Raw genomic sequence first — 25,813 nt, 5'->3', positions numbered from 1 at the left:
ATTAATACTAATCATCATAATCATAACAATTTTACCACTTTACTATTTATTTACCTGGTTCAGGAATTCAAGGCATTTCCGCATATTTGTGACGTCATGATTAGAAACCGGAAACTAACTTGTTTGGCGTCATGCTAGGTACCTTCAGCCATCATTATCAAACAGTAACCATGTTTAAATTTCAAGTGAACTTTCAGCACAATTTCATAGATGTTTTAAATGAAAGCAAACTACATAACTTGCCCAAGAAGTCCAAGAAGTTGGCTTTCACATGATGTGACGTCAAAAGCTGTATTCAGGTGATATTCACAAACGCAATACACAAATTTACTGAGCAAATGTAGTTTATTGAAAATAATAGCATACTATTTTCTGACAAAAGCAAAAACACATCAACTGTACTACAGCGTCTGCGTGTGTCGCTTACATTTTAATATATATAATATAATACTATTGTATTACAGTACAGTATTATACAGCGGCATTATATTTATTGACCAGCAGAGGGCAGTAAACGCTATTGAACCATTGAAAAATGTCTTAAACTGGCAAATCCCAAACAAGACATACTTGAAACATTTATTAAAATCATGCATAGATTCACATGACATCTTGAAGTCTCTTTATTTCCGTCTCCATTTCTTCCAAGTTGGATTCAAACTCCTCAAACCTTTAGGGGGAAAAGTCATTTGTTAGTATTTATTTAGAGGTTCATATAGCAACATGTTCAAACATACATTTTAAAGTGAACGCCAAATAATTATTATATTGTTGTGTTTTTTATTATTATTGTGCCATTTTAAGTTCCTTGTAGTTTAATTTGAATGTCTGATTCCATGTTTACTTTAAAGAATTTGTAAATGTAATACAAACAAATATTTTGCCAAAAGATTAACCATTATTGTTGCCTACCAGTGCAAGCCCGTCTTCCACAACTTGGCTCTGGCTAATGTTCGAAGGAGCCTCCAGCACAGAAGGTTTCTTTGATTTTGCCTGGCTTTTGGGTTCCGACTCTCTCCGACACACTCAGGACAAGTCAGCATTGCCTCCCAGGATCTTCCAAACCTCTGTGGCTTGTTGGCAGTTGACTTTGTCTCACCCTCAACAATTTCTCTACCAAAGCGCTGGGGGATGTTTGTGAGCAGGTGGGTATTCTTTGTATCCGGCAGGTGGAGCTTAACAGCAGTGGGGAGGCTCATTTTACTTGTGGTTGGGGGCACATCTATTTGGAAGTTCTTCACGTCAAAACTTCTCCGTCGTTCACCTTTTGTCTGTGGACAGTAAAAAAAAAAATCTGGCATTCAGACAGGGGTGTGTAGACTTTTTATATATCCACTCTACATACACAAATAAACATGAAAGTAATAAAAGGGATGATAAAATGGTTTTCCCCATATGAGCATAATTTGGCAAGACAAAAGTGATGACTTTGATTCTTACCTGATGTTGCGTTTGAATCTTTCCAGCATGCCATCCTGGATCGCAGTTCAGCAAGTTTTTCCCACACTGGACGGATTTGCCGCTGACCTTTGCGTTGGACACGGTCATGGCGTTCAGAGCTCCCAGCATCAAAAGAACAGACAGTAAGATTTTTTTCACCATGTTCATGCACTTGGAGACATCAATGCAATCTCACTGACCGCACTGACCTCTATTAATAAAGACCTGAGATGCCACACGTCACCTGTGGCGTGGCATGCCACAGACACCCACTCGAATTAATAACACCAAAGCCTCATTCTTGAATGACGACTCACTGTATTTGAATATCCTAATTGGGCTGATGAATGGATGAATCCATTTGCCTTTGTTAATGGAGGAGATCATACTTGAGAAACCTGCTAAACTTATAATGCGGCGTTTGAAAAAATAATCGCAATAATTTGTGGAAAATAATTTATTTTTATTTGTATTAATATAAACGACATCTAACAAAGCACAGATGTGGCGATGACATCACTGGGCATTCCTGCTCGCCTTTTTGAATGCACGCAGCGGTGATGTATTCACAGAAAGAATGTGAGGAGCGCCTGACGCAGGTTGATTAGGAATTTTTAATTTGGTTGTCTTGGTCCGCTGTGTTACCATAGCAAGCTTTGTGACTAAATGTTTTTTTTTCCCAGGCCATGTTTCCATTTAGCTTCTCACAGTCACATCCAGCACGGTACATCCAGCTCTCCCTTTGTTCTCCCTCGGAGCTCCCCCATAGACCTTCTGCACAGCCATTGTTATCTCCCCCCCCCCATAATGTTTTTAATGTACACGCCTGGCCATCCTCCCAAGTGGCCTTTTCATCTTGCCATTTCCTCACGCTCTTCCCCCCCCCACCACTCCCACCTGTCTATTTGCTAGAAATCACTCGAGATTAAATTCCACCCTTTAATTCTTTCTCTTGCAGCACTTTTTTTTTATGCTGTAAATATTTTTGTGTACAGTAATCAATGAAGACAACATTCACCGGAAAATGGAGGTCAACAAATGGCGTCAACCTCAATGTTGCCTTTGGTCACCCTCATTTATTAAGTTGTCGGAGATTTGGAAGGGTTCCCAGAATTCTTTTCCAGAAGAGGGACACCCTCTCGGTTTTGTCGGGTGATTTGTGGGAATGTGCGGTTATCTCCCCTTTTGTGATGATTTGTGTCAGGGTTTATACTCCCTTTCACTTTCGACATCAGTCGGGTCATCGCCAAAGCACTTTACATGGCCGCACATCCAGCTCGGAGGTGCATTCAATCACATCCTTATGGCAGCTTATAGTTTTATCAATGATGGCATCCATTTCTGCAGGAGCCTCGCAAGGTGATGTATGGCAAGATGCCCCCATGCTGTCAAAGGCTCGGCGTATTTGTCACGGCCGTGTTGTGATGAGGTTAATGGATGGAGCCTCGCTTTTGAATATTAAACCTTTTAAAATCATCCAAATCACAACAAATAAATAGTCCCTTTAGGTAAACCTGCCACCAGCTGTAGTCCATCTCGCTATTTCCCCCCCCCCCCCTCCTAATTCAATACGGCCATTACGTTACACGTGCCTTTTAATCCATTAATAAATCTATCAGAAGATTGATAAATATCTTGGATTTCGACGTGCTTCATCTTGCCGACCAAGACATTATGGACAATTTACTCGTGCCCTTGTGCACACAACAAGCTCCATAATGAATGTGTTGAGAAGAATCATTTGCATAGACAGAAAAATATTTTATTTCATCTGTCACAATCACATGAATATTGAAATAACTTCGAATTCTTTTTTGCAGATAATTCCAAACCTGCCCTGAATGAATGAATATCTGGACGTTGCTCTTGAAGACCTCATCATTGACTGTAAGTCTTATTTCAATTTTATTATTTGAGATCTTGCAATGCAAAACCTGACAGCAGATGGCGCTCTATTGCTGTGTAACCAAATGGAGGACCATCTTAAATAGGGCGGAGCGTAAAACTGAGGCCGCCCTCAAGGAGGGCTTGGCCTAAAAAAAAGGAGGAGGTCTTTAGGTGACTGCTCAAAGGGAGGAGGTGCTAAAATTTTAAACCAATCAGCACGTAGGAAAGGATTAACCAATCAGGTTGGACAATTCCAGATGAAGCAGGCAGGAAACTGAGCAAATGGACCTTGATTAGAGGGAGGAGGATGGGGTGAATGATTGAGGGGAAAAAAAGGGGCCCTAGTGTGTGTATGTATGTGTGTGTGTGTGAGCGAGAGCTAAAAAAAAACTAGCCATGCTGTGTATTTTGATGTACTAAATTAAATAATCAACGGCGAGCAACCAAATAGAGAAGTCACACAATACAACACGTAGCAGCTCCATTTGAATTATATTCCCTGATTTATTTTAGTAGACCACAAGAGATATTAAGATGTGTTTCTGTTTTGTGAGGAAAACATAAAAATGCTTATATTCAGATGGTAATCCGTTGTAGGACTCTCATGCTCTTTGGGTCCTGGAAACCTTTCAGCGCCACGGTTGGTATATATTCCGAAGACGTCGGTGTCAATTAGAATTAAAGCGTCTTTTTATGCCGTTTTAGTGCTATAAGAGTTATGTGTGCAGAGACAATGATGGGAGGGTGGATTTAGAAGAAAAAACACGGAAGGAGAAAAGAAGCTCAAATTGGCACCGTGAGTCGCTGAGAAGGTTGAGAAAATGCTCTTTCCCTCAGTGTTCTCCCCCCTGACCTTTGGGCCCTCTCTTGGGCTGCTGTTCAGTGGGTTCCAGGGGGTCAAAGGGCGCCTCAACACCCACACAGAGTGCCATGCTGTGACCTCTGACCCCTCCCCGCCATGCAGCTGAATTGTGCACAGCGCCTAAAGCAAAGCAGCCAGAGAGGAAACGCATGGAGGAGAAAACATTTCTTTTGCTGTTAGTTCCCTTTTGGAAAAAAACAAACAAAGAAAAAACTTTATCCCTAATAACATACCCAGTTTTGAAGCTTATGTGTTTCCTAATTGCGTTATTAATCTTGTCAAATTATTACTTATATTATGAAATAAAATACAAATAATATTAAATAATTAGAATCGCACCGATACCAAGTACTGATACTGTTTTAAAAGTGTAATATTCAGTTGGATAGTAAATACTTATAAGGGTCAAGGTTAGGGAAAACCTCTAATGATTAACCAGCTGATAATGTCATCTGCCTTTTGTCAGGCGATAATAAAGTATTGATAGGCCCATAGTCCAAAAAAAAGAAAGGGCTTCACAAAGCAAGTTTCAAGAAGGAAGTTGTAATTACTGCATTTGATAAACTAAACGAGATTTTCGATCAGTCCTTATATCAGCGTGGACAATTATTACCAAGGTGACGACCAATTACTGCCAGCATGGTTGTGCTCAATAAAAAAATGAATAGAGAGATCATTTGAATCTTGTATATCGCTTCATAAAAAGATACGAGCTTCCGAGATTGAAACTGTTCAATTAAAGATACATAAAAGTCAGTCAGGTGGTCCTCATCGGTATTTAGAGCATTAGATCCACATGAGTGATTTTGGAATATCTGCCTTGGGTATTAAGTGCTGGGTGTATTAATTGCGGGCCCTAATTACATTTTCACTTTTACCCCTCAAGAATGGAGCTTAGCATGAATGATTTTTATAGAACTGAGGTTTTCTTTTTCATATTCTCACTTTTTGGACATTTTCTGATGGTGTGTGTGTGTCATATAGCCCGACTGTAAACGCCTCCCCACCCCTCCCTCTTCCTTTTCCCTCTCCGCATGCCGTTCCCGGCAGCTCACTTTGGCATGCGTGTTTTTTTTTTTTTTTTTTTTGCGTGTGTGTGTCTGCGCTTGTTTGTACCTCATAGGAGGCAACTTGATCTGGATCAGAGCTTTCAGCGCGGCCTGTCGGATCCCTGGAGTTTTGAGGGGAAAGTCAGGGAGAGTCCAATTTGACCTCAGGAGCACCATTTGCACTCATAGAAACGCACACCGTGGTACACCCCTGAGGGGTAGAGACAGCTGCGGGATAGTGACCTCATCTTTCGTTGCATTTGAGCTGAGCTGAGGGAAAAGATTGAGGCTCAAACACCAGATTGCACTCTGGACTCCCAGAAAATCTGTGTGTGTTGTGTCCTTGGGAGCACACCTATACTAGGTATGTGTGAAGGTTTACAGACAGTAATAAAAGCAGCACAACAGTGAACCATAACAGCCTCTCCCCTACCCACGCGTCCGCCCGCTGATTGATGCGTTGTATATATCCCACGCGGTAATCGGATCCCTCTCTTCCAGAGGTTGTTGTAAATACGCGCTGTTGAAGTACCAGTCTGCCAGCCAGGCAGACAGGCTGACTGTCTCTGGTGGGGATTTAGCCACGCTCTGATGTCCCCCCACCACCACCCCGCCTCCCTTGAGGGCATCGAGAAAAACACGATCCCAACCCCCGCGCCGCCTAGCATGACGAGATCAAGCGTTGATAACATTCCGGTGTGTATGGAGATATTCGCAAGGGAGGTCATCCAAGGTCTGTGTTAGCATGCGAGTGCCGATTCATTAGACATCTGACTTGATTTGCGGGGGAAATTAGCTGTTAGCGGCGCCCGCCGTGACTTTTTGTAGTTAGTTGAAGATGACAACAGAAAGAGGGAGATCAGGATTGAGGCTAATCAATTGCATCAATTTACAGACTCGATTAGCTAGTGATGTGATACCAGGTATCGGGCCAATAGGAGCTAGGTATCGGAGTACTCGCAATGACAACGTATTTGTTGCCACACCCCCGATACCGCCGTCACGTGCGCTGATAAGTTCCAAAATATCGACTACCGCTTTTACGGCATGTTTTGCAGCGCTGCATACGTTGAACGTTGCTCCAACATATGCTGATAAGTTTGAAATATCGGCTACCGCTTTTACGACATGTTTTTCGTCGCTTAAAGATTAAAGCACTAGTCTCAATTTAGTCAGTCACAAATCACGTTTTGGTTTGCAATGGCAACGATATTCCTTCGCTGTTATGCCAAAAAACGTTGACGTTAATGAAATCTGCACAGTAAGTGACACAAAATGTCAGAAAGAGAGACTAATGAGTGTAACCACCACCCACTATAGCAGACAGGCAGCAGCCAGCGTGCAGAAAGTCAGCAGCAACAAAAGGTACAAAAGCCATCTGGGCTAAGCGGCTACGCTACATCCGCAGACAATAGCATCTCATTCATGCTGCCCAGCCCGGCCAGGGCCATCTGCTCCTGCTGAAAACGAGTGGGAGATGGGACCTCCTTACCTCCAGGAGCCCCAGAGGTCCAAATCATGCTCGTTTGACATTAGCATAGTATAGAATTAGCATAGTGGTAGCATAGATATGACTAATTAGGTCTGTGAAAGATGATTATTAACAAAGCCAAGATGGGGAATCTCATGTGAACTTTCGCTATGAGAACATATGTGAGCGTTTTTTGCCGTTGGAAAATTTCACTGTTGGGTTTTATTCATTAAACGAGAAAGGAGAACACAAAGGGAACTTCCCACAACTCTGTCTTAAATCAGCGCCGTCTCCGTAGATTTAATCCAAATTATATTTGATAGTTGATTTGATTCCAATACTGTATCGACTCCAAGTGTGTCTTCATCTCAATTATTCCGAGGAAACGTTTATCTTGGAACAAAGATTATTGGCTCGTATGCTCCAGAAACTGAATGCTAAACAAAATCGATAGCAACTTTTAAGCCTGTTTTTAATTTAGCGCTTACGCTGTCAACATGACTGCCGACGAAAGCTCCGGTCACAAAATTCATGTCCGCTAATGATGACTTTTGCTCGGTCAGCCACTGACACGAGCTTGTCAGAGACTTGACATTAATGAGAAAGTCTCCAGCTTGTACACACTCCCAAAGACACAACTCACCCCGGGGGAGCGAGTGGCCTTAAAACGGCCAATGCACGCTTAACATTCTTTAAGCTGTCTCGTAAAACATGCTTTACAGTCCGTCTTAACTGACGCCCCTAGAGCCAAAATATTAGGGACAAGACTCAACTCAAAAAGATGCACCGTACTTTGCATCTTGAATATTTGTCGTGTTAGAGGTCGCTGATGCGTTTGATAGAATCGAGGTCCACCATTTTGGCAAAACCCACTTGATTATTTAATTGATTATCAATAACGCCCAGGTGTATTACGATCTGTGGGAATGCACGTGAGCTAAGCTATTTCCCTCTCGGGATCTGTCATCAAGAGTCTCGGGCGAGACGTTGAGATGGCGGAGACAGCCACAACAACATCCGTCTGGCGCACAAAAGCAGCATAGACAGATGAATGGGACGCAGTGAAAAGCATACGAGTGCGCGCCTCGAAAGATGGATGATCTAATGGACGGATGATTTATGTGACAAGACGAATGACAGATGCCGCCAGATTAAACAGGTGATTTGACAGATAGACGCTAGGCTAGATGAATAGAGATGTGGCGAAAAATTCAAGCCGGTGGAAAGACATTTTTTTTTTTTCTTCTCTTAAGACTTGCTGAGAGTGGCTCAACCTGAAAGCTGAGGTGTTGACACTCTCGGGTAGGTGATGAGAAAAAACATCTAAACTCGTCTCTCCATCAGCTTGGGGGACTTCCGATTTTCTCCGCTTGACTGCGCGGGCAGAAAAGAGCGACGGGGCTAAAAAACTCCCCCCGCGCTCTCTCAATAGAGCCGTCGGACGGTGAAAAGAGTAGATTCCCTCTCTCCTCGCCTCACCCCCGTCACATCTATCAATGGCGCGGGTGAAAAGCCTGACGACAGAGTACTACTCTCACGCAGACACAAGGGGGGCGCTGACTTATACATCTGTACTTCATAATTGCGTGGCACGGCTTGGGCCCTCATAAGGCTTTTGTCTGGGTCCGGCTGTGAGTGTTGACACGTCGCTATTTACGTCCCCGCTGTTGCCCATTTGTTTTTTTGCCGCCGTCCTAATTCACCGTCTTTTGTCAGCCCAGGCAAACTGTCTTGTAAATTATTACAACAATTACTTGCGGGGGGATATTTTCAGCTTTGGCCTCAACAATTGAAGCAAGACCTTTGTGACCCTCCAAATTATCAAGGCACAGCCTCCTCTGTCCAAGGAAATTACTCTTCCAAGCCGATAAAGAATCATAGTTTTGCCGTTATAGGGTCAGACCGTGATGGCAGAGTGTATTGAATACTTTTTCAGTTCTTTGTGTTAAAGTAATACTTTTACTTCCCCTTTCAAAAACCGCAGAAAAGTAGAAACACATCAGATACCACAAAAGTAAACTTGAGCTATTTAAAATATTGACTAGCCTCGAGGAGAACTTTGAGCTTAAATCAAAACATGCTCGTACTGATTTATGAGGCGCGGCTCCGGTGGTATAGCGGGTCCAAGTGACCCCCCCACCCCTCCCTCCTCTTCTTCCCAAGCTCCAAATTACTCGTGATGCTCAGCCTTTTCCAGTCGATTGCTGCTTTCTGTGAATGCATAAATAAGACCCCCAATTATAAATCTCACTTGCCGCACCAAATTGTTTCTTATTAATTGCCAAAACATTTGGAACTTTGATCAGTAGAACCCATCTGGAACAATTTGGCTTAATCCACCCTGAAGTATATCCAATAAAAAAAATCAACATGATAATAGTCAACAAGGGAGAATTTATTGCGCCGCTGGTTTATCACACTGCTTTGTTGTGGCAAATAAGTGTGAAAATGAGTGCGTATTATTACCATATAAAAAGCACAATATATTTTACGAGTCGTTTGAGACGTAAAAACTGTCAAATGAACATTTGACAGACCCTCAAAGTACTCCAACGTGGTTGTATGTAAGAAAAATGACAAAAGTCTCATTTTAATGTAGCAGAGGTGAGTCAAAAAGACACTAAAGGAGACGTCTGCTGAAAAAATCAACCGGTCGTCAATCAAATCTCAAACAGCAATAACATAAACGCTTTTTACGTGCTTAAGTGACATATAGCGTTCTCCCGTGAGCTCTTGAGTTGCTTCTGCGCCGGCAAATCTTTTTTTAGGGCGAGATAAACTTTTACAACTGCAGAAACCGTTAGCGTAGCATTCTTTACCCTCGCACTCAATAAGGTGGTGCGCTGGTGCGCCAACAGTGTAGCTTTGTGATTTTCTCCTATGTCACTCATCAGCTCACAGCTGCAGGAGTGATGAAAACCTCAAAAGCTACAGTAGATAATCTTGAAACAACAACCACGGTACACATAAGCTTATGTTTGTCCATTCTTTGACACACCCGTCTGCTGACCCTTCCGTCACGCGCACACACGCAACTTCATTAATCTTCATTTCAACACACCGTCGGGCGCACATGCTCCCGACAATCACTCGCCACCGCACACTTACGGACGCACACAAGCTCTCGGAGGGGGAGATTTGATTGCTGACACTGATATCGGGTCCCCCCTCCTGCTGTTTGGCCGTCCATCTGGCTGCCTGATCAGAAGACAGAGTGAGGTCTTCGCAGCGGGGCGCCCTGTCGTTGTACATTTCGCAAAGGTTGAGGGCAGATCCAAAGTGACGCGGAGGATAATATTAATTCTTTGGCGTGGCTGTTTGTTGGGATTCGACTCACGAGGTGGTCGTCTTTAGCCGGCTAATCTGTTGTCATTTAAAATCTTGTGTAATGTTCAGGGAGTAAATCAGTGGGTGAGCTTTTGCCAATTAATTTCAGTCAAGCAAAATCTATTTATTCTTTCATGCCTCAGTGGTCTCATCTGTGCGGGGTTTCAAGAAAAAGAAAAAAACAAGCCGCTCTGATTTGAGTGTTTACAGCTTCCAAAGACAAGTTAGGAGTCGTCGATGCTAGTCTGCTAATTTCGCCTCTGATTCGCCGCAACAGAGACAAATAAACTCCAAGCCTGTGTTTGGCCAAGCAAATCAGCACCGTTGAACGATTCCATCTCATCGTTTATTGTGGTTCTTCTCTTCACGCATTCCAGATGAAGGCCCGAACACGAACAGGCACGTCGGGAGAAAAGAAACAAAAAAAACACCCACTTCTCCTGTGTGTATTTGTTTCTCTCCCTTTGTGTCTGCTGCCATGTCAATAAAGCTAAGTTGAACTTCAAGTCAACTTTTCCAAGTCCAAAATTTTAACTCCTCATTGAACAGAGAGCTCTGTGTGAGCTGCCCAAGACCCCAGCTGTGACTTGGCTGTCAGTGAAACATTTGTACTGGAGGCGGGGGGGGTCGACAGGAAGGTTTAGGTGTTGTAATCAAACTCCCTCCCGTCGGCCCCCCCACAGGCTCGTTACAGCACTCAAATTCGCCACTAATTGGCTTGACACATGGCAGCCAGGGACCCCGTCTGCCCGCTAACCCTAGGAGAGGCTTGACGGCGAGATTCTTTTACTATTTAATTTGTACTAATATAACTCTAAACGTTGAATTTTCTGGGGGGGGGCTGCTTTCATTTTTAATATTTGCTCATTGTGTGAATGGAAAAGCTACGACAGAAATTTTCCAAATGTGATTCCAATATATTATATTTTTCTTTATGATGCATTTCTATAGGATTAGCCCGAAAGAAAAAGTCATAAACCTTGATGTGATGCAATCATGTTTTTCTATAATTGGACCTGTAGGGTGAATCGTCTTATTTTTTTTATCTCCTCTTCCATCTTTGCAAGAACCTTCCGGCTCCCCCTCGCTCTCATTCAGTCTCGCTTGTTTCTGGATGAAGTTTATGGCTTGCAGTCCCTTTGACTGCTGAACCGTTAACCTCCCTCCCCCCCTCCACCCCATCCCCTTCTCCTAAGAGCAACAAACTCATCCGTGGTCACACGTTATAAGCTGTCATCCCAAGAGCACGCTCCTCTGCCGACAGGTGAGGAATGTTCCCATTCGGCTCTCCGTCTCTCTGCGGGTGTCTCCACACACACATCCAAAGTGGAAAAGATGAAAGGCACGTGACAGCAGAAGACAGAGGATGAGAGGAGCAAAGAGAGCAGGAAACACCATCAGTCATTGCTTGAGAGTTTCTTTTCACCTCCTGCGTCGCTCAAGCTGTCCTCCAATCGGAAGCCACTGGAAGCATCGCAGCAGAGACGTGTGACGCTTAAACGGGAGCTAATTACATTTTCAGCTGTAATCTTTTTGCTAGCCTGACAAATAGCCAGGGTGCGTTGATCCATATTCATTTTTGGAATTAGCCGCTTGATTAGTTTAGGATTCTGGCCCACCCTACAGGTCGCGGCGAACGGAAGTTCGGCGACGGTGGGAAAACACGGCGGCCCCCGGGGGTCAACGTGTCACCATCACTCAGTGTCTTCTGCTCATGCGTACAAACACAGATGAAAATGTCCCAGCCATCATCTCGCAGGATTGTGACAAAAACAAGGAGTGTGTGTTTGTGTGTAGCCACAACAACACACCATCCAGCGCTGAGTTTTCCCGCTTATGTGAAAACAACTTTCATGGCTCCTCAGCATCGGGATGCCAAATGAACTTCTTGCCAGCGAGGGGAATACGTGCCTGCTTCTACTGGCGGGAATGAAAAGTGGCGCTAGCACAAAAGGAATCAATCACACTTGTTGCTGATTGAGGCTCAACTCCACCACCACCACCACCACCACCACCAGCCTCCCCTCCATCTTCCTGCTCCCCTCATCTGGGAGTGATTAAGCTGAGCTGAGGGGGTGGGAGTGGGTTTTAGCGGAGGGGACAGGGCACTCACTCACGGGCTGAGTAATGGCTTCCAGAGACACCCCGCTCCGTGGTTCTGTGCAGCACGAGGGCTAATCAGGAGTGACGGCTCGCCCCGTTTGGACAGTGTAAAGGCAGGGCCGCTCCTGTCAGGCAAAGACGCGGACAGCCCGAGCCGCCCCCCCCCCCGTTCCCCTCCCCTCGCCACAGGAACCCCACCAACAGGCCACCGCTCAACCCTGCCACAACCATCTGACATAGATATGAGAGGTAAAAAAAAAAAGAGGAGGGAGGGGAGAGAGAATAATTCACACAGATTTGAAAGAGAGAGAGCCAAATGCGTGTCCATATGGAACACACTATCATTTTATCTGCTTTATTTTATTTTCTCAGATCTTTAAGTACTTTTACTGGCTAGCATGGAAACTGGGATAAACTTTTTAGTCACTTTGGATTCCAATAATAAACCCAATGGGATTGATCGCTGTCAAGTATTTTAAAATGTTTGGGAGTCGCGCCATTTTTTTTTTTTTTTTTTTCTCGACGCCATTATTGTTATTGTGCCTTTTCCAATAATGACTTTCTCAGGCTTCCAATTGGCTCACGGCCTCACAATTAGGGACAGTCGGCATGTGTCTGTCAGCCGCAAAATGTGATTTGAAATGGAAAATCGCCATTGGTGTGGACTGAAAAAAAAAATTGCTTTAAAAAAAAAAAAAGTCTTAGACTGACTGTGTTGCTAATGCAAGCTCAGTGCAGCCAGGGAAAGCTATCATGTTCATTTTACGCTACACATCTCAAGCCGTGTCGCCGGAGTGGAGGTGTAGCATGAATACTGTATGTTTGTGGCGCTCGCATTGCAGTTTGCTGATTCGTGCGGTTTCCACGGTGATTGGTTTCCATCACCGGTCCGAAGGCTGAGCCATCCACGGCGCTCCCTCCTTCCCCACTTTTCATTTTTCAATTTCACTTTCATCAACCGCTGCAGCCTGTTTTTTTTTTCTCTCCCATTTTTGTGTTTCCAGACAGAAAGGGTGTGAAGTGTGAAATTAGAACGAGCGTGTGTGTAAATGATGGGCTTTAACACACACACATACACAAGTGAACACACAACATACACTCTTGCATAAGCCATCAGACAAAACTCATTACCTTCAAAGTGAGCACTTGAATAGAACGCGTTGCCGTGACTGCAAATGACATAATTAAAATCTGAATATTAGCCGGGGAAACGATTCATTCATTTTATTTGATTTCCGCGCAATAGTACTCACCATTATATATTGTGCAAAATAATAAAAAGACATTATTCGAGTTCTTCCGAGTTTTATCCTCCAAGACGTGCCTGTTCTATGTCACCCTGTGGCACATTAAAAAAACACATATTGTTCCCCCACCTGGCTTTTACTGACAGAGTGAGATGTTGGCACAGTGGAAGCCTGGAGAAGGAGGTCAGGGGCGCAAGGGCAGTCAGGTCCCTTAGACGTCCATCAAAATGACAGGTACCCCGGCCTTAAAACTCCCAGGCCCACCCCAAACCCTTTTTTTTTTTTTTTTGACAAACACACACTCGCATTGAGGACTGAAAAGTAGCCCCGCAGCGCAGGAGAACAGCTCTCTGCAATTAGAACATTCTGCGGCCATGAAATCACTCCGAAAATTAGCTCCAGGAAGGAGAAGGAGGGAGGCCGGCTCACAAAGAAAGGAGGGGGGGGGTTGAGAATGAAAGAAATGTTGAATTTCTCGGGAGGAAGAAAGTGTTCTGGATCTCCTCAGCGGTCAAAACGAGCGGCCGCATGTGCCAGCGAGACGAGAGGGGAAAGAATTCAGCAACGGTCCCGCGTAATGACGGCTGTTAAGATTAACAATTAATCCTCTGGCCTCGTGACATGTTAGATTTGGATCTTTGGGGGGGAAATGAGACTAAGGTGTGAAACGCCTCCAACAAGGACTCAGTTAGTTGAAATAAATTGCCGCTTGTGTGTGTGTGTGTGTAGCTCGTTTGGCTGACGGTGTCCAGGCCCTCGGTTCTGACAAGAGAAGGAACCAGGGTTGGATTCTCAGCTCACGACTAAAGAGTCCTGCTCTATGTTCTCTTTTGAGATGGCTGCTGGATTTTTTTTTTTTTACCCCGTTGTGAACTTCTGCCATTCCAAAAAAATATTTTCAAGTGACCAAAGATTATACCGGGATGATATTTTATTTTATTTTATTTTATTTTATTTTATTTTATTTTATTTTATTTTATTTTATTTTATTTTATTTTATTTTATTTTATTAAAGGCCATGCTTACTCCAAAGCTTGCCATTTTTGGATCACTTCTGGCAGTTCCTACTTCGATATATTAACGTGTGTATGAACACACATGTGGCTTGTTACTAGTAAGGGAAGGTACGCCAGATGTTTGGCAGGAAGGAGCCGTTCGAAACTAGAAGAGGTGAATTAAAGAAGTCTCCACATTTGGGAAAATGTGAAGAACCCAAATGGAATTTTGGAACAAGCATGTTCATCTTCATCAGAGACATTAAAAAGTCCCAACTTCAGAAGATAAACACATGGTTGCTAGGTAACCAGTGCAAAACAATTAAAAATTTCAGGCTGCGCTAGTTCACATCAAATAACAAGAAAGAATCTCGAAGTGCAGTCCTGAGATTTTCCCATGTTGTGTTCTTCCAACATTTTAAAATTGTCATCATTTGCTATTTCAACAACATGTGTTTTAAATTCAACCTTGACAGTGTAGCAAGCAAACAAAAGCGTCGTCAAACGAGCTGCCGACATGTACGAGCTTGATTGTGTGTGTTGTTTGTGCACGTCCACCATCCCTTCTTCTCTTTAATCAGAGACGAGGCCCCCCGACGGGGCGGAAGGAAACTTCTTTCCGAGGAAGTGCTTGTCTGATACGCTGCAGCCGTCCAATGGCTAATCTATTCATCTAAGGGAAAAGGAAAAGTAGCATTCCCGTTCTTGCTTCTTCTCAAATGCACAATCCTGTCTTGAATGGGAGGTGTGGACTCAAGTGTGATTGACACCTTGCTGATGGACGGGACATAAATATACCGTCGGTGAAGCAACACAAGAAAACAAACGATTTGAAGTGTACCTTGAGTTCTCACACATCCGCCGGGTGGTGACGTCAGCATGAGAATTTAAAAGGATGGGAACAGGGCGGCCATTTTGGGTGTTTGTTGCAAAATGACCGGAAAAACATCCCCCAGGAGAGAAAACAGATCAGGCTAGGGAGGAACATCTGCTAAGGTCTTAGAAACACCCCTGAGGATTTTTTGGAGGGAGAATGTTTATAGAATTCCCAAGATTCAGTAGCAAGTTGTTTGCAAATTCTAACCAAGCGTTATGTTCATAACTACACTTTGATTCAACCCCGAATCACGACAAAAAATGGCCGATCTACTCTATTTTGTAATAATTTCAAAGTGCACATCAAATCAATGAGTGAAAATAAATCAACTTGTATGCACGAGTGTATCTAATGAAATTCCACCAAATTCTCCAGAGGACAAGCTGGAAAACTAGTTGGCCAAAAATGCCTTGAAGGGGAAATTTGTCCCTTCCTGGACAATTAATGTCTCTTCTGTTCACTGACAGCTAGCATTTGGTGCCATTTTTGAACATGGCTGCAGGGAATAGCTTTAAATACTCCTGCATGCTTGAATGTCACATCATATTTACCAGCGTAATTCAAGCATTTTTTAGCATTTCGTCATTTGAGTCAATGAGATGGCTTTTTTTTTTCCTAGTGTTCTCAATGTTAATAAAAACAAAATAAAATATGGTTACTCATCTGGATTGTCTATATTAAATTAATCCCCAAATAATATTCTGTTATCTTTGTTAAATTTAACAATTTAAACTCTTCGAAAACCTTCATATGTTCCTCATTTGCCAATTCCGTCTGCGCGTTTCATTTATTCTTAAAAGGGGAGTGGGCGAGGAGCAGGGGGGGGTCGGTGCCATTATACAGCTGGCTCCATCAGGCATGTGTTCCATGTGCCCCCCCCCCCCCCCCCCCCCCAATGCCACACACTGCATTCAAAGGCAATGTGGAGCACAGAAAAGATGCTGATGTGGGCAGAAAGCATCCCCGTATCCTCAACAGTCTTATTATACTGCTGCTCGGGGTGCAGGGTGAGAGGTTAGAGAGCGGGGGGCGGAGCTTCAGCCTCTGGCTGACGTCTCTTTTTCTTCATCCGCAAACCAGCTGCCTCTGACCGACACATGAGACTCTTCACTGTTTAATCACAGCATCATTCTTCAGACTTTCTCCAGTTGCTAATAATTGGTCGTTCCTGTGCCTGCTGGTGCGATGTAGGTCTCAGCCCTCAAGGTGATGGAAATGAGCACAGGCGCTGATCCGTAGGCCTGACGGACACGTGTGCTGGCCCGTGAGCCCTCAACAGATCTGGCCTTCTCTTCCTCCTCCTCCTCCTCCTCTGTCATCCCGCCGTCTACTCCCATGGTTTCCTCCCCACGGTTTATTATTGCGCTATAATCGCTTCCATCTGCCTCTCCGGCGACCCGGTAGACTGAAATCAAGAACAAAAGTCGAAAAAAAGGAGAGATGTTTCTCGCCAATACAAATAATTCTCTTCCTTCTCTTCAAGTCTCTCGTCAGAGCGAATGAAAATGCCAGCGGAGTCACTTTTCCCTTTTTCTGTCGAGCGATGTTATAATTTAGCATGACTTGGGCGCAGCTTCATGCACAATTAGGAATTCAGAAGAAAACGCCATTCATGTTGGATTACATTACTGCCGACTTGCCATCACTCTTCGGGACATCCTGTGCGCTCGAATGTGTGTTTTGGGATAGTAACTTCAGTTTTATTTTATTTTTTTTTATAGATCCATCACGTGGCAATCACCTTTGATGTGTTCATCTCGGGAGTGGGAGGGGCCTAACCCATTTTGAAACCACACAGGACTCTTGCTCCTCTGATCTTGAATCAGATTAGTCCACCGCCCCAATTATAGCCAATCAGAGGCAATTAAATCAAATTTGGAGCAATTATGGGTAATTAGGATGCCTTAGAGATCGATAGCTGCTGGGAAGATGGCGCAAAGCGACATGTCGCATGTTGATGAAAACATGACAATTGCTCGGTAAATCTTTGTCCCAGACGTCACGTTTTGAGGCAAGCTAAAAATAAACATACTTTGTTGTGTTCAATTTGAGGTGGGGAGGGGGTGAGCGAGTGGAAAACTGCTGCAACTTTTCTGGTTGCTTTTCCTCTGACATGTTTGACTGCTGTGATTGTCAGCCATTTACTATAAATCAAACTGAGTTTTTTTTTTTTTTGGTTGTTGACAGGAGCGTATGCGGTAATGTTGTTTTCCCGTTTGAGGCCTGAATTGAAACAGTAATGACTTTTAAAAATGTAAAATGCTGAGATCACGTTGATTCTGTTTTATTTTGTCCTGAATGTTTTTGCAATAGTTGAGCGGCTCTCGCTGGGCGCTATGGAATGTCTCTGGCTTGTGTTATTGTATGGCTTTGAGTTTCTGACTGCCAGCGACTTGATGTTTGACTTGGGTTGATGCGAGGTATTCGCATATGAATTTCCGTCTTTTCTGACATTGCGCAGACTCGGAGAAATGTGGAAAACCAAAAGCCGGGTCTCAGTTTCAATTCAAGCCGACATTGTCGAGCTCCGTCTCGTTTGCCCGTCAAATGGTGGCCTTTCTGTCAGTCAAAAGGTCAACCCCCTGACCACGCCAAGCTCCGCCCCTAAAATTCCGTTTTCCGTTGATCTTATCACGATTAAAATCCGAGCTCCAAATTTTTGGCTGTAATGGCTGACAGAGAATGATTAAGTCTGTTTTGTGTTCGAGGGGGAAAAGTATAGATAAAGTGCAGAGAGCAAAGTTGGCTGTTTTTGTCCGTTGTGAAGATTGAAGTAATTACTTAAAAATGTTGGAATAAAAGCTTCCTTCTGCTCCAGCAAGTCGGCAAGCAAAGTTAAACTGTAAACGTCGTATGTATCTGCGGGTGGGAGGGTTCAAAGGAAACATGGAAGATAAATAAATAGTCCCGCAGAATTGTAGACGGCCTGATTGCCCGACTAAGATTGACTCAACTCGGGTTTATTTGTCCTTGTCACCGAGATAAACATCACGGTGAGCCTTCGAGAAGAAAAATGAACGCTATACACATGTGAGCGAGGGAAAAAAAACACTCGTGTGTACGGTTGGACAAACATTTTCCCCACTGAATATTTGAAAGGAGATTTTCACCCGAGTAATGAAATCCAATATAAGACATTTCTATCCGTCACACTTTATTTATATTCAAAATATTTGGGGATGTTACATAAGGCAATACAAATATTATTGACGATTATGTGATCAACAATTTGTGATTAATCCTACTCGAGTGTATGATTGGTAAATATCCGACACACATTCCTTCATGCCTTCCCTGGCCCCGGCAATGAAGAGACCCCTTTAAGAGCTGTCAGTCAGAAACGGTCACCATGGAAGGGACTGGAGCTCCCAACAAAAGCCCCTTAAGAGTTTCTCACAAGGCAAAAAAAAAAAGAGGAAAGCAACAAAGAAAAGAGACAGACAACAGACAGCCAGAGAGACTCGGACGTCAGCGTTAGACGAGATTGACTGACTGAGCGAGTGTGACGCCACTTAGATGAAGAAGGATTGAAAGGACGTGATGGACAAATGAGACAGAAACATAGTGAGGTAAAAAGGGAGCGTCGGATCAAGGGACAAGAGTTTTTGCATCCTTGCTAGTCTCACTTGAGAAAGCGCATTAAAAAAAAAAAATGGGATCGTGGGACAGTGGGCGAAGAGGTTAGGGGGTCAGTGGGTGCAAAGACTTGTGGGGGTCACATGACTGCGTGGGCCTCGGGCAGTGTGCCAGGCTGAAAGGCACTTGGGTGGGCCGCGTGAGCAGTCGCCCCGTCCAACTGTCCCGATTTCTCTGTCAGCATCATATTTGGGATGCTGGAGTAAATTCCCCTTCACGAGTTGTCTGAAACAATTAGTTCTTGTCATCAAGATGAGAAAATCCAGCGTCCATGTTGGAAAATGGAAGAGAAGACAAACAAGAGCCAGAAGAAGAAAGAAAGAACGGGGGTGACAGGAAGAAAAAGCTGAGAGGAAAAGTTAAAAGCGATTACTTTCGGGTTCAGGGACGCCATTCCTGGCTGCTTACTGGCTGTCACTCAGTGAGGCGGAGGGACGGCTGGCTCTCATTGGTGTCATTCAGCCGTCAGTCGCTTTGACAGGCGGACCATAGGGCCCCATGTTGTGGTGCGGAAACTGTCCGTCAGCCAGGCAGCAGCTGCCGATGACATCATCCCGGCCCGGCTTTGCAAAGATAAACTGTACGTGTGACAAAGAACACACGGGTTCATTTTGGAAACAACATAGTATGGGACACCTTTGGCCGCCAAACACACATTCTGTCATACTTGACTCGGTGGCTTTGCCAAAACTGTCCTCCCCTTCACTTTGCCGCTCCAAAAGGACAAACGCGCACCTGACAAGGAAAAAGACGAGAAACAGACTCCCGCTTGGGAATTAATTAAACACACAAGAGATCAACACACAAATCTTGACGGGCTTCCATACATGCAAATTGTTCTCACCGACAGATTGGCAAGGAGACAGCCGGCCTTCTGTTCCGAGCTAATTTAACATGGCCGCTAAGACAACGGAGACAAAGGAACGTTGAGAAAGTGACTCGGAGATTTTCGGTGTACACTTCACTCATCTGTCAAATGCTGCAATTTGATTGGCTGACTTGACGGCTGTTGCGTAACCCCTTTTCTTGGCTTGCACTATTAAGAGCCTCTCATTCATTCTTGATATGAGAGCCAAGGATTTTATTTTTGTGTCTGAAGAAGAAGAAGAAGAAAAAAAAAGCTCTTTCAGGTTATATTGTTTGGAACGCTCAGCAGTTTTGATTCCACTGATGCAGTCTGGCCAATATCATGTTCAATTTGTCCTTCACCATCTGCGGGATATACAATCCAAGGAAGCCGGCCGGGCCTTGGCCTGACAAAAATCAAATCAAGAAATTTCATTTCAACTTTTTACTGTCAGAAAATCAACTTCCCCTCCACTTCTTAAATCTTACCTCTTTGTTGACGTTGTCCAGGAATAGCCTCGAGCTCTCGTCTCGGGTCGACGACACGCTTGTCCGTGCGTGTCGTCGATCAACTTAATAGCTGTTGAAAATATTCCAAAATGAATCAAACAACAGGCCGGCGCTTGCTCGGGGGGGCTTTTTATAGTGTCATTGCGACCAAATATTGGAAAGTGATGGTCAGAACGAATTGTGCGTTTTTTTTTCTGTTTGTGTATTTGTGTGTGTGCGCGTGTGTGTGTGCAGTCAGCGAGTCGACCAAGCAGATGGGAAATGGGAACCCTTGAACCATATCACGGAGACAGCTATTATGACAGATGACTGCATCGTCTCAGAGAGGAAATCTCTTTTCCGCTTGTGTCTTCTAAGCTCTGATGACTCTCCATGTCTGACTCGGATTCTCGGGTCAAAAGGTCACATCGGAAGTCACGAGGAAGAAAATTAAACAATTGAGCGTGCAGGGGGAACCCATTTGAACCGAGAATGTTCGGATCGGAGTGAAATTGAAGCAGAAAATGTCATCCAGATTGAAACATTTGTTGAAACAACACAGCTTGTCCGCTTTTTTGTTGATACAGGTGACGTTAGGAAGAAAAAATGTTTATTGTCCCCGGGTAGCTCCGCCGAGCACACAAATCAAACTCAGGCATGCAGATATTCTTTGTAGAGAACACACAGCTTTGCTAAACGTCCACATTTGCGTGATATGTTGCCCGCTGACATTTTTTGTCCCGTTTCGACAATCCTCGGATTCTTTAAATGACTCGCTCGGATGCTCCGAAGATTCCGCACGGTTGCTCAGAAACCGCTCGGGAACACAAGACCACATGAGTTGATAAGATTGATTGATATTATTTCCTTAACGCCTGATTTATTAGCCGAATTAGCTCAAGGCTCGTTTGCCGCTGATTGTGTTCATAAACATGATCTAGTGTGTGCGAGAAATGTGAAATATCACACCTGACACATGTGGGGGATTCTTTTTTTTTTTCCCCCCCCTATAAGACCAACAATGCCTTATTGAAAATATGCAAAGAAAAAGACAAACCAAGATGTTCTCAGAGGCAGACTGTCGTCGCTTAGGTCTTAAATCTGCCTCTGGTGAGCCCTGAAAGTTGGAGCATGCCCCCGAGGCGTGGCACCCAAACAGCAAAGCTGTCACGCCGTGAGCCAACGCACTAAAACACCAGCGCGTCCCAACTGTTGGCTTTTATAGCCTTACAAGTCACAAGCCCCTCTAATGCCCCATTTAACAAGCTGAAAATCCTCCATTTATTCGCCCTCCATCTCCCTTTAGGAGTTCCTCGATTACCATTTACAAGGCAAGAAATACACTCATGATAGCGTTGAATGTTGTTAATGCATTCAGGCGCTGGATGGATTCATGGAGCTTTATACGCTCATGTTTTTATAAGAGTTTTATTCTTGCACGCTGAGCGTTTTACCGTCACAACATTAGGTACACAAGTGTTTTGGAAATTGACAAAGAGGAAGTGAGCGAGATACAGCTGCTGGGTGGAGAGGTCCCGGGTGGATAAGGGTCAACGGGATCATCATGAGCACGGCCGAGCGGGATGAAGTCTTCATCGGCGTTACGCTCCAGCGGTCACAGTTTCGGGAAAGCGGCACCACGTTACCCGGCGTCGCTACGTGTTAGCTACGGGGATCAGTCGCTCAGGATGCGTATCATGTACCAGATGGATGATTATTTATTTCACGTATTTCAACGCTGGTGTTAAAGTTAAGAATTTTTCGGCCCGATTTGATTTTACAGCCAGTCCGGTTTAACCGTCCCCTGGAGTCAAAGCATAAAACGCATTTGAATGAAACGGAGACAAGTCGCTAGAATTTCCAAACAGGTTTTGTTTGCTTGCTTGATTGTGTTGGAATGTTTCCCACCTTGGGACATTTGGACTGAAAACATAAGTGTCTCAGTCGTCCAGCAAAGCAACTGTCTCCGAGCGAGCCAAACCGCCCCCCCCCGCCGAGCCTCCCGCACATAACACCATCTGCTTTCTCCTATAGTCGAGCATGGCAAATCAGAGGTCATCGCCATTAATACGCACGCTTGCTAAATCCCGTGCATGTAAAACCTATCGTGACCTCAATCTATCAAGACTTTGAAATTTCTTCCTCTCCACGACGTACCTCCTCGCCACTATAATAGGAACAGGCTAAACAAAGACAATTCATACTCATGGCTTAGCAACCTGTCAGATGTATTCCTCCAGGACCATGGTGCCAAATTCAAACATTTGTAATTCTCTAGAATAACTGTGCTCCATGTTGCGGGTAACTTGAGAGCAGCCCTCTCAGAACACGGTGGGCCTCTGGAATCCCGCTGCTGTGAAAGCCTTGCAGTCAGCCCACACAAAGGTGCTTGAGTGGCAATCAATGCCAATGGTGAGAGTGACCCCAAGCCATCTGGGTAGGTTAGGGGCCAAGCAGTCTGTGCCTGTTACATGGCGACAGAGTGGACTGAGATGTGACCAAGTCTGTTGGCAGCGCACAGAACCCCCCCCCCCCCTCCCCAAACCTCCTTCTGGTGGCAGAATGCCTCTGTAAACATCTGTCAGCCATTGCTTCCCCTACTCCCCAGACCTCAGCAATTCAGCATGCCCTTTGACTTCCAGCTGAAAGAGCAACTGTGAATTTGGACTCAAAACTAGCAAAGATCATTCCGGTGACAACTGCAGCTTTATGGGTCACAGTTGAGACAACCGCACTATTTAGTAAGAAAGTGTATTTATACAGCACTTTTTATTCATTATTATAATTTTTATTATATTATTATAAATCATGCAAAAATCAATTCAACTTGTAAAAATGTTTCCAAAACTAATTTAGTTAAGTTTTAAGCGCAGATCTCCCATCATTGGAGGACATAGAGCAGAGACCTTCATCAGGCACTCCCATTCCGGCCCCCTTCGGAGCCTCGGGCTCCCCCCCCCCCCCACACACGCCTCCCCCTGCACGCAGCAAGCCTCCGCAGGCCTCTCTCTCTACATCAATTACACAGCCTATCCCCCGTCGTGCTCGCCCCTCCCTTACTGACTGACCCCGGGGGGTGAGAGAGTCAGTAAGGTTAGAGGTTGTTCTCCCCGCAGCTCACCCAGGCATCTCTCAGAAGTCGGCGGCCCGGCAACGCCACGCGAGGCGGCGGCGGCGAGCCGCTAGCAAAGAACACATTGACTCATTTGCATACGTCTTGGTTACACACGCGTGTTATTTCCACCAAGCTTTGCCAGCCAAGAAAGTAAATTACCAGCCGGCATGGTCCACGATGGTGTGATGATTCACGAGGCGCTATCAAATGCAACAAGCCAAGTAAAGCACAAGTAACTCAAATTCACGACTTCAGTAAGTTTACACCTTCCATCAGCGCCATATTATTATGGAATGTAAATCTTCACATCAGTTTATCTTTGCCAGGAATCCCCTAAAGCATCTTGTATTTCGCAGCCAATAACTCTCCATTACAACTCCATGTGTCAAAACGTTTTTGATGGTTTTGTTTCTGCTGTATTTACAGGATTTAGTCAGTCAGCCATTTTTTTTTTTTTTAATTTACACCACGCGGAAAGCAACTTGGCCTGCTATCATATCTACAAAATCATGTCATAATTTAACTGCTGCAGGTGGCAATTCCCCCACCAGGTGGTGTCGTTTCTCACTTTGCATTTTGTAATTAATACAGAGCAGTGATTGCTGTTGTTTTTTTTTTTTTTTTTTTTTTTTTTAATGACGTGGCGCTTGACCTCACAAGGCTCCACTGTATTTCTGTCATGGTCCCTAGATCTTGCTGTGTCAATAGTAGACACATTATCTCTAATGGCACGAGGAGACAGTGTAGGCGAACGCTATCTCTATCGATTAACTGAAGAGGACCACTCCACCCGCTCATGTCCAGACATCCAGGGTAATAAGGACCACCCTTCTTCACTAGCTTCTCATCTTCTCCTCTCACCCTAGGTAGAAAGCCTTTTAATCAGCTCCCGGGGGGATGCATGAATATGATATGGGCGAATAAGAAGGGACAGGGCGAGGAGTCCATTAGTAGCAGACACAGTAGCTACAGAAAAAAGGTCTCCTCAAAAAAACTCTGTCTGATTAATACACAAAAATGGCCACATGCAACTTATTTTATTTGAAGCACAGTTTTCAAAGAAACATATTTATGTGCGTGCATATGTGAGTCTTCAGTTATAATGTTCTAAATCACCAAAACATTCATGCATGGCTGTTTTTCTTCACTAACGGCCATTTTCTTCTGTTTACGTAGGGCCTTTCTGTTTTCTTTTCCAAGAAGGGATGGCTGCCATTCTCTGCAAGCCAAACCGACTTTATCAAGGCGGCCATCTCAGACTCTGACATCAAATCCAGGACTGCCTCAAAGAGGGGGAAAAAAAAAAAGAAAGGATGTTGTCAGCAGCTCGTCTCACTGTTGGACCCACAATGGCCTCTTGAGTCTTCTGAGGTGGGTGGAGGATACATGCGGTTATACAAAAACTGTATACGTGTTAAAAATATTAAATTTTATAGTGTCCAGTATTTCTTGGAGAAGTTAAACAGCATAAAAGAGCATCAATAAGAAATCCACATCCAAGTCAAATAAATGACCTGCTGCTGCAGGACTTGGTCAGAGCACCAAAATCTGAACAACAGTGACACCTAGCGGTTAAATTGTAAACCACAGTGATGATAAATGTCTTGCTAAACGGTGGATAAATTACGAGAGCTTCTCATGACTTGTGTAGTAGACTAAATCGAGAAATATTCTGCAGAGTATTATGCTTATTAAAACAAAGGATATATTGAAAGAGAGATTAAATCAAGAAATTAAAATCCTCAACTAGCAGACGACAAGGCAAGTGTCAAACTACCTATATCCACTACGGGGCGCTAGAGAGTGCACTTAAAGTGGGAGGGCTATCACGTCCTTTCTGATTGCCTGGTGCAATGTGTGGGAGTTAACGTGATAAACCAATAGAGAGGACGGATGTTGAATCCCGCGTGTGAGTGGCTAAAGCTACCTGTCAATCAAGTTGCAACGGGGTCTGGAGTGAGAGAGGCAACCAGTGTGATGTTTTGCTCTCTGGAGGACAGAGCTCCTCTCTGTGACACACACACAGTCACACACACACACTCACCACTAAAGTAGAATTTAAAATAATAATAATAATTAACAATAATAATAGTCACATTTATTTCTATATTTAACACGTTTTTAAATTTTCTTCCATTTGTTCTCAGTGTATTCACCAAATAATGGAAATGCTTATTTGACTGTTATTTGTTATAACTCTTATTTTAACGGTTTTAAAAATATTTGTGATCAAACTGAAAGGCCCTAATTATTTCTATATTCAATACGTTTTTAAATGTTCTTCAATTTGTTCTCAGATAGTGTATTCACAGTATAATGGGAATGCTTATTTGACTGGTTTTTGTTATAACTTTTATTTTAACAGTTTTAAAAATATTTGTGATCAAATTGAATAGCCCTAATATTTTTATTAACTTCATTTGTTTTGTTGCAAAATGTGAGAAAGTGTCAACTACTTTTGAAATATTC

At 44.0% G+C, this 25,813-nt stretch overlaps 1 protein-coding gene and 2 long non-coding RNA genes across 5 annotated transcripts; 1 reads left to right on the top strand and 2 right to left on the bottom strand.

Moving 5' to 3' along the window:
• The first annotated feature begins 123 nt into the window (after positions 1-123).
• On the top strand, positions 124-24,165 carry LOC148379827 (uncharacterized). Of its 2 annotated transcripts, none has more exons than XR_015854806.1 (5): positions 124-299; positions 916-1,145; positions 1,467-1,583; positions 3,261-3,327; positions 24,035-24,165. It is a non-coding gene; the product is annotated as an uncharacterized LOC148379827 (long non-coding RNA). The 2 variants fall into 2 exon arrangements; XR_015854805.1 differs by lacking the exon at positions 24,035-24,165 and adding an exon at positions 20,485-20,579.
• npvf (neuropeptide VF precursor) lies at positions 333-1,608 on the bottom strand. Its single transcript, XM_088364529.1, has 3 exons — positions 1,441-1,608; positions 913-1,271; positions 333-670 (listed from the first exon to the last, which is right to left on the bottom strand). Exons 1-3 carry the CDS (start codon positions 1,606-1,608, stop codon positions 601-603), a joined length of 597 nt encoding a protein of 198 aa, XP_088220655.1. The 3' UTR covers positions 333-600.
• LOC148379828 (uncharacterized) lies at positions 18,389-20,141 on the bottom strand. 2 transcript variants are annotated; one of them, XR_015855095.1, is made up of 3 exons: positions 19,739-20,141; positions 19,550-19,629; positions 18,389-19,472 (listed from the first exon to the last, which is right to left on the bottom strand). It is a non-coding gene; the product is annotated as an uncharacterized LOC148379828 (long non-coding RNA). The 2 variants fall into 2 exon arrangements; XR_015855094.1 differs by having other exon boundaries at positions 19,562-19,629.
• Positions 24,166-25,813: the final 1,648 nt, after the last annotated feature.

Source organism: Syngnathus floridae, chromosome 21 (assembly GCF_059516105.1).
Source record: "Syngnathus floridae isolate MCC-2025c chromosome 21, RoL_Sflo_1.0, whole genome shotgun sequence".
Lineage (NCBI taxonomy): Eukaryota > Metazoa > Chordata > Actinopteri > Syngnathiformes > Syngnathidae > Syngnathus > Syngnathus floridae.
The sequence above is the reverse complement of the archived record's forward strand: the minus strand, read 5'-3'. Positions and strand labels throughout refer to the sequence as shown.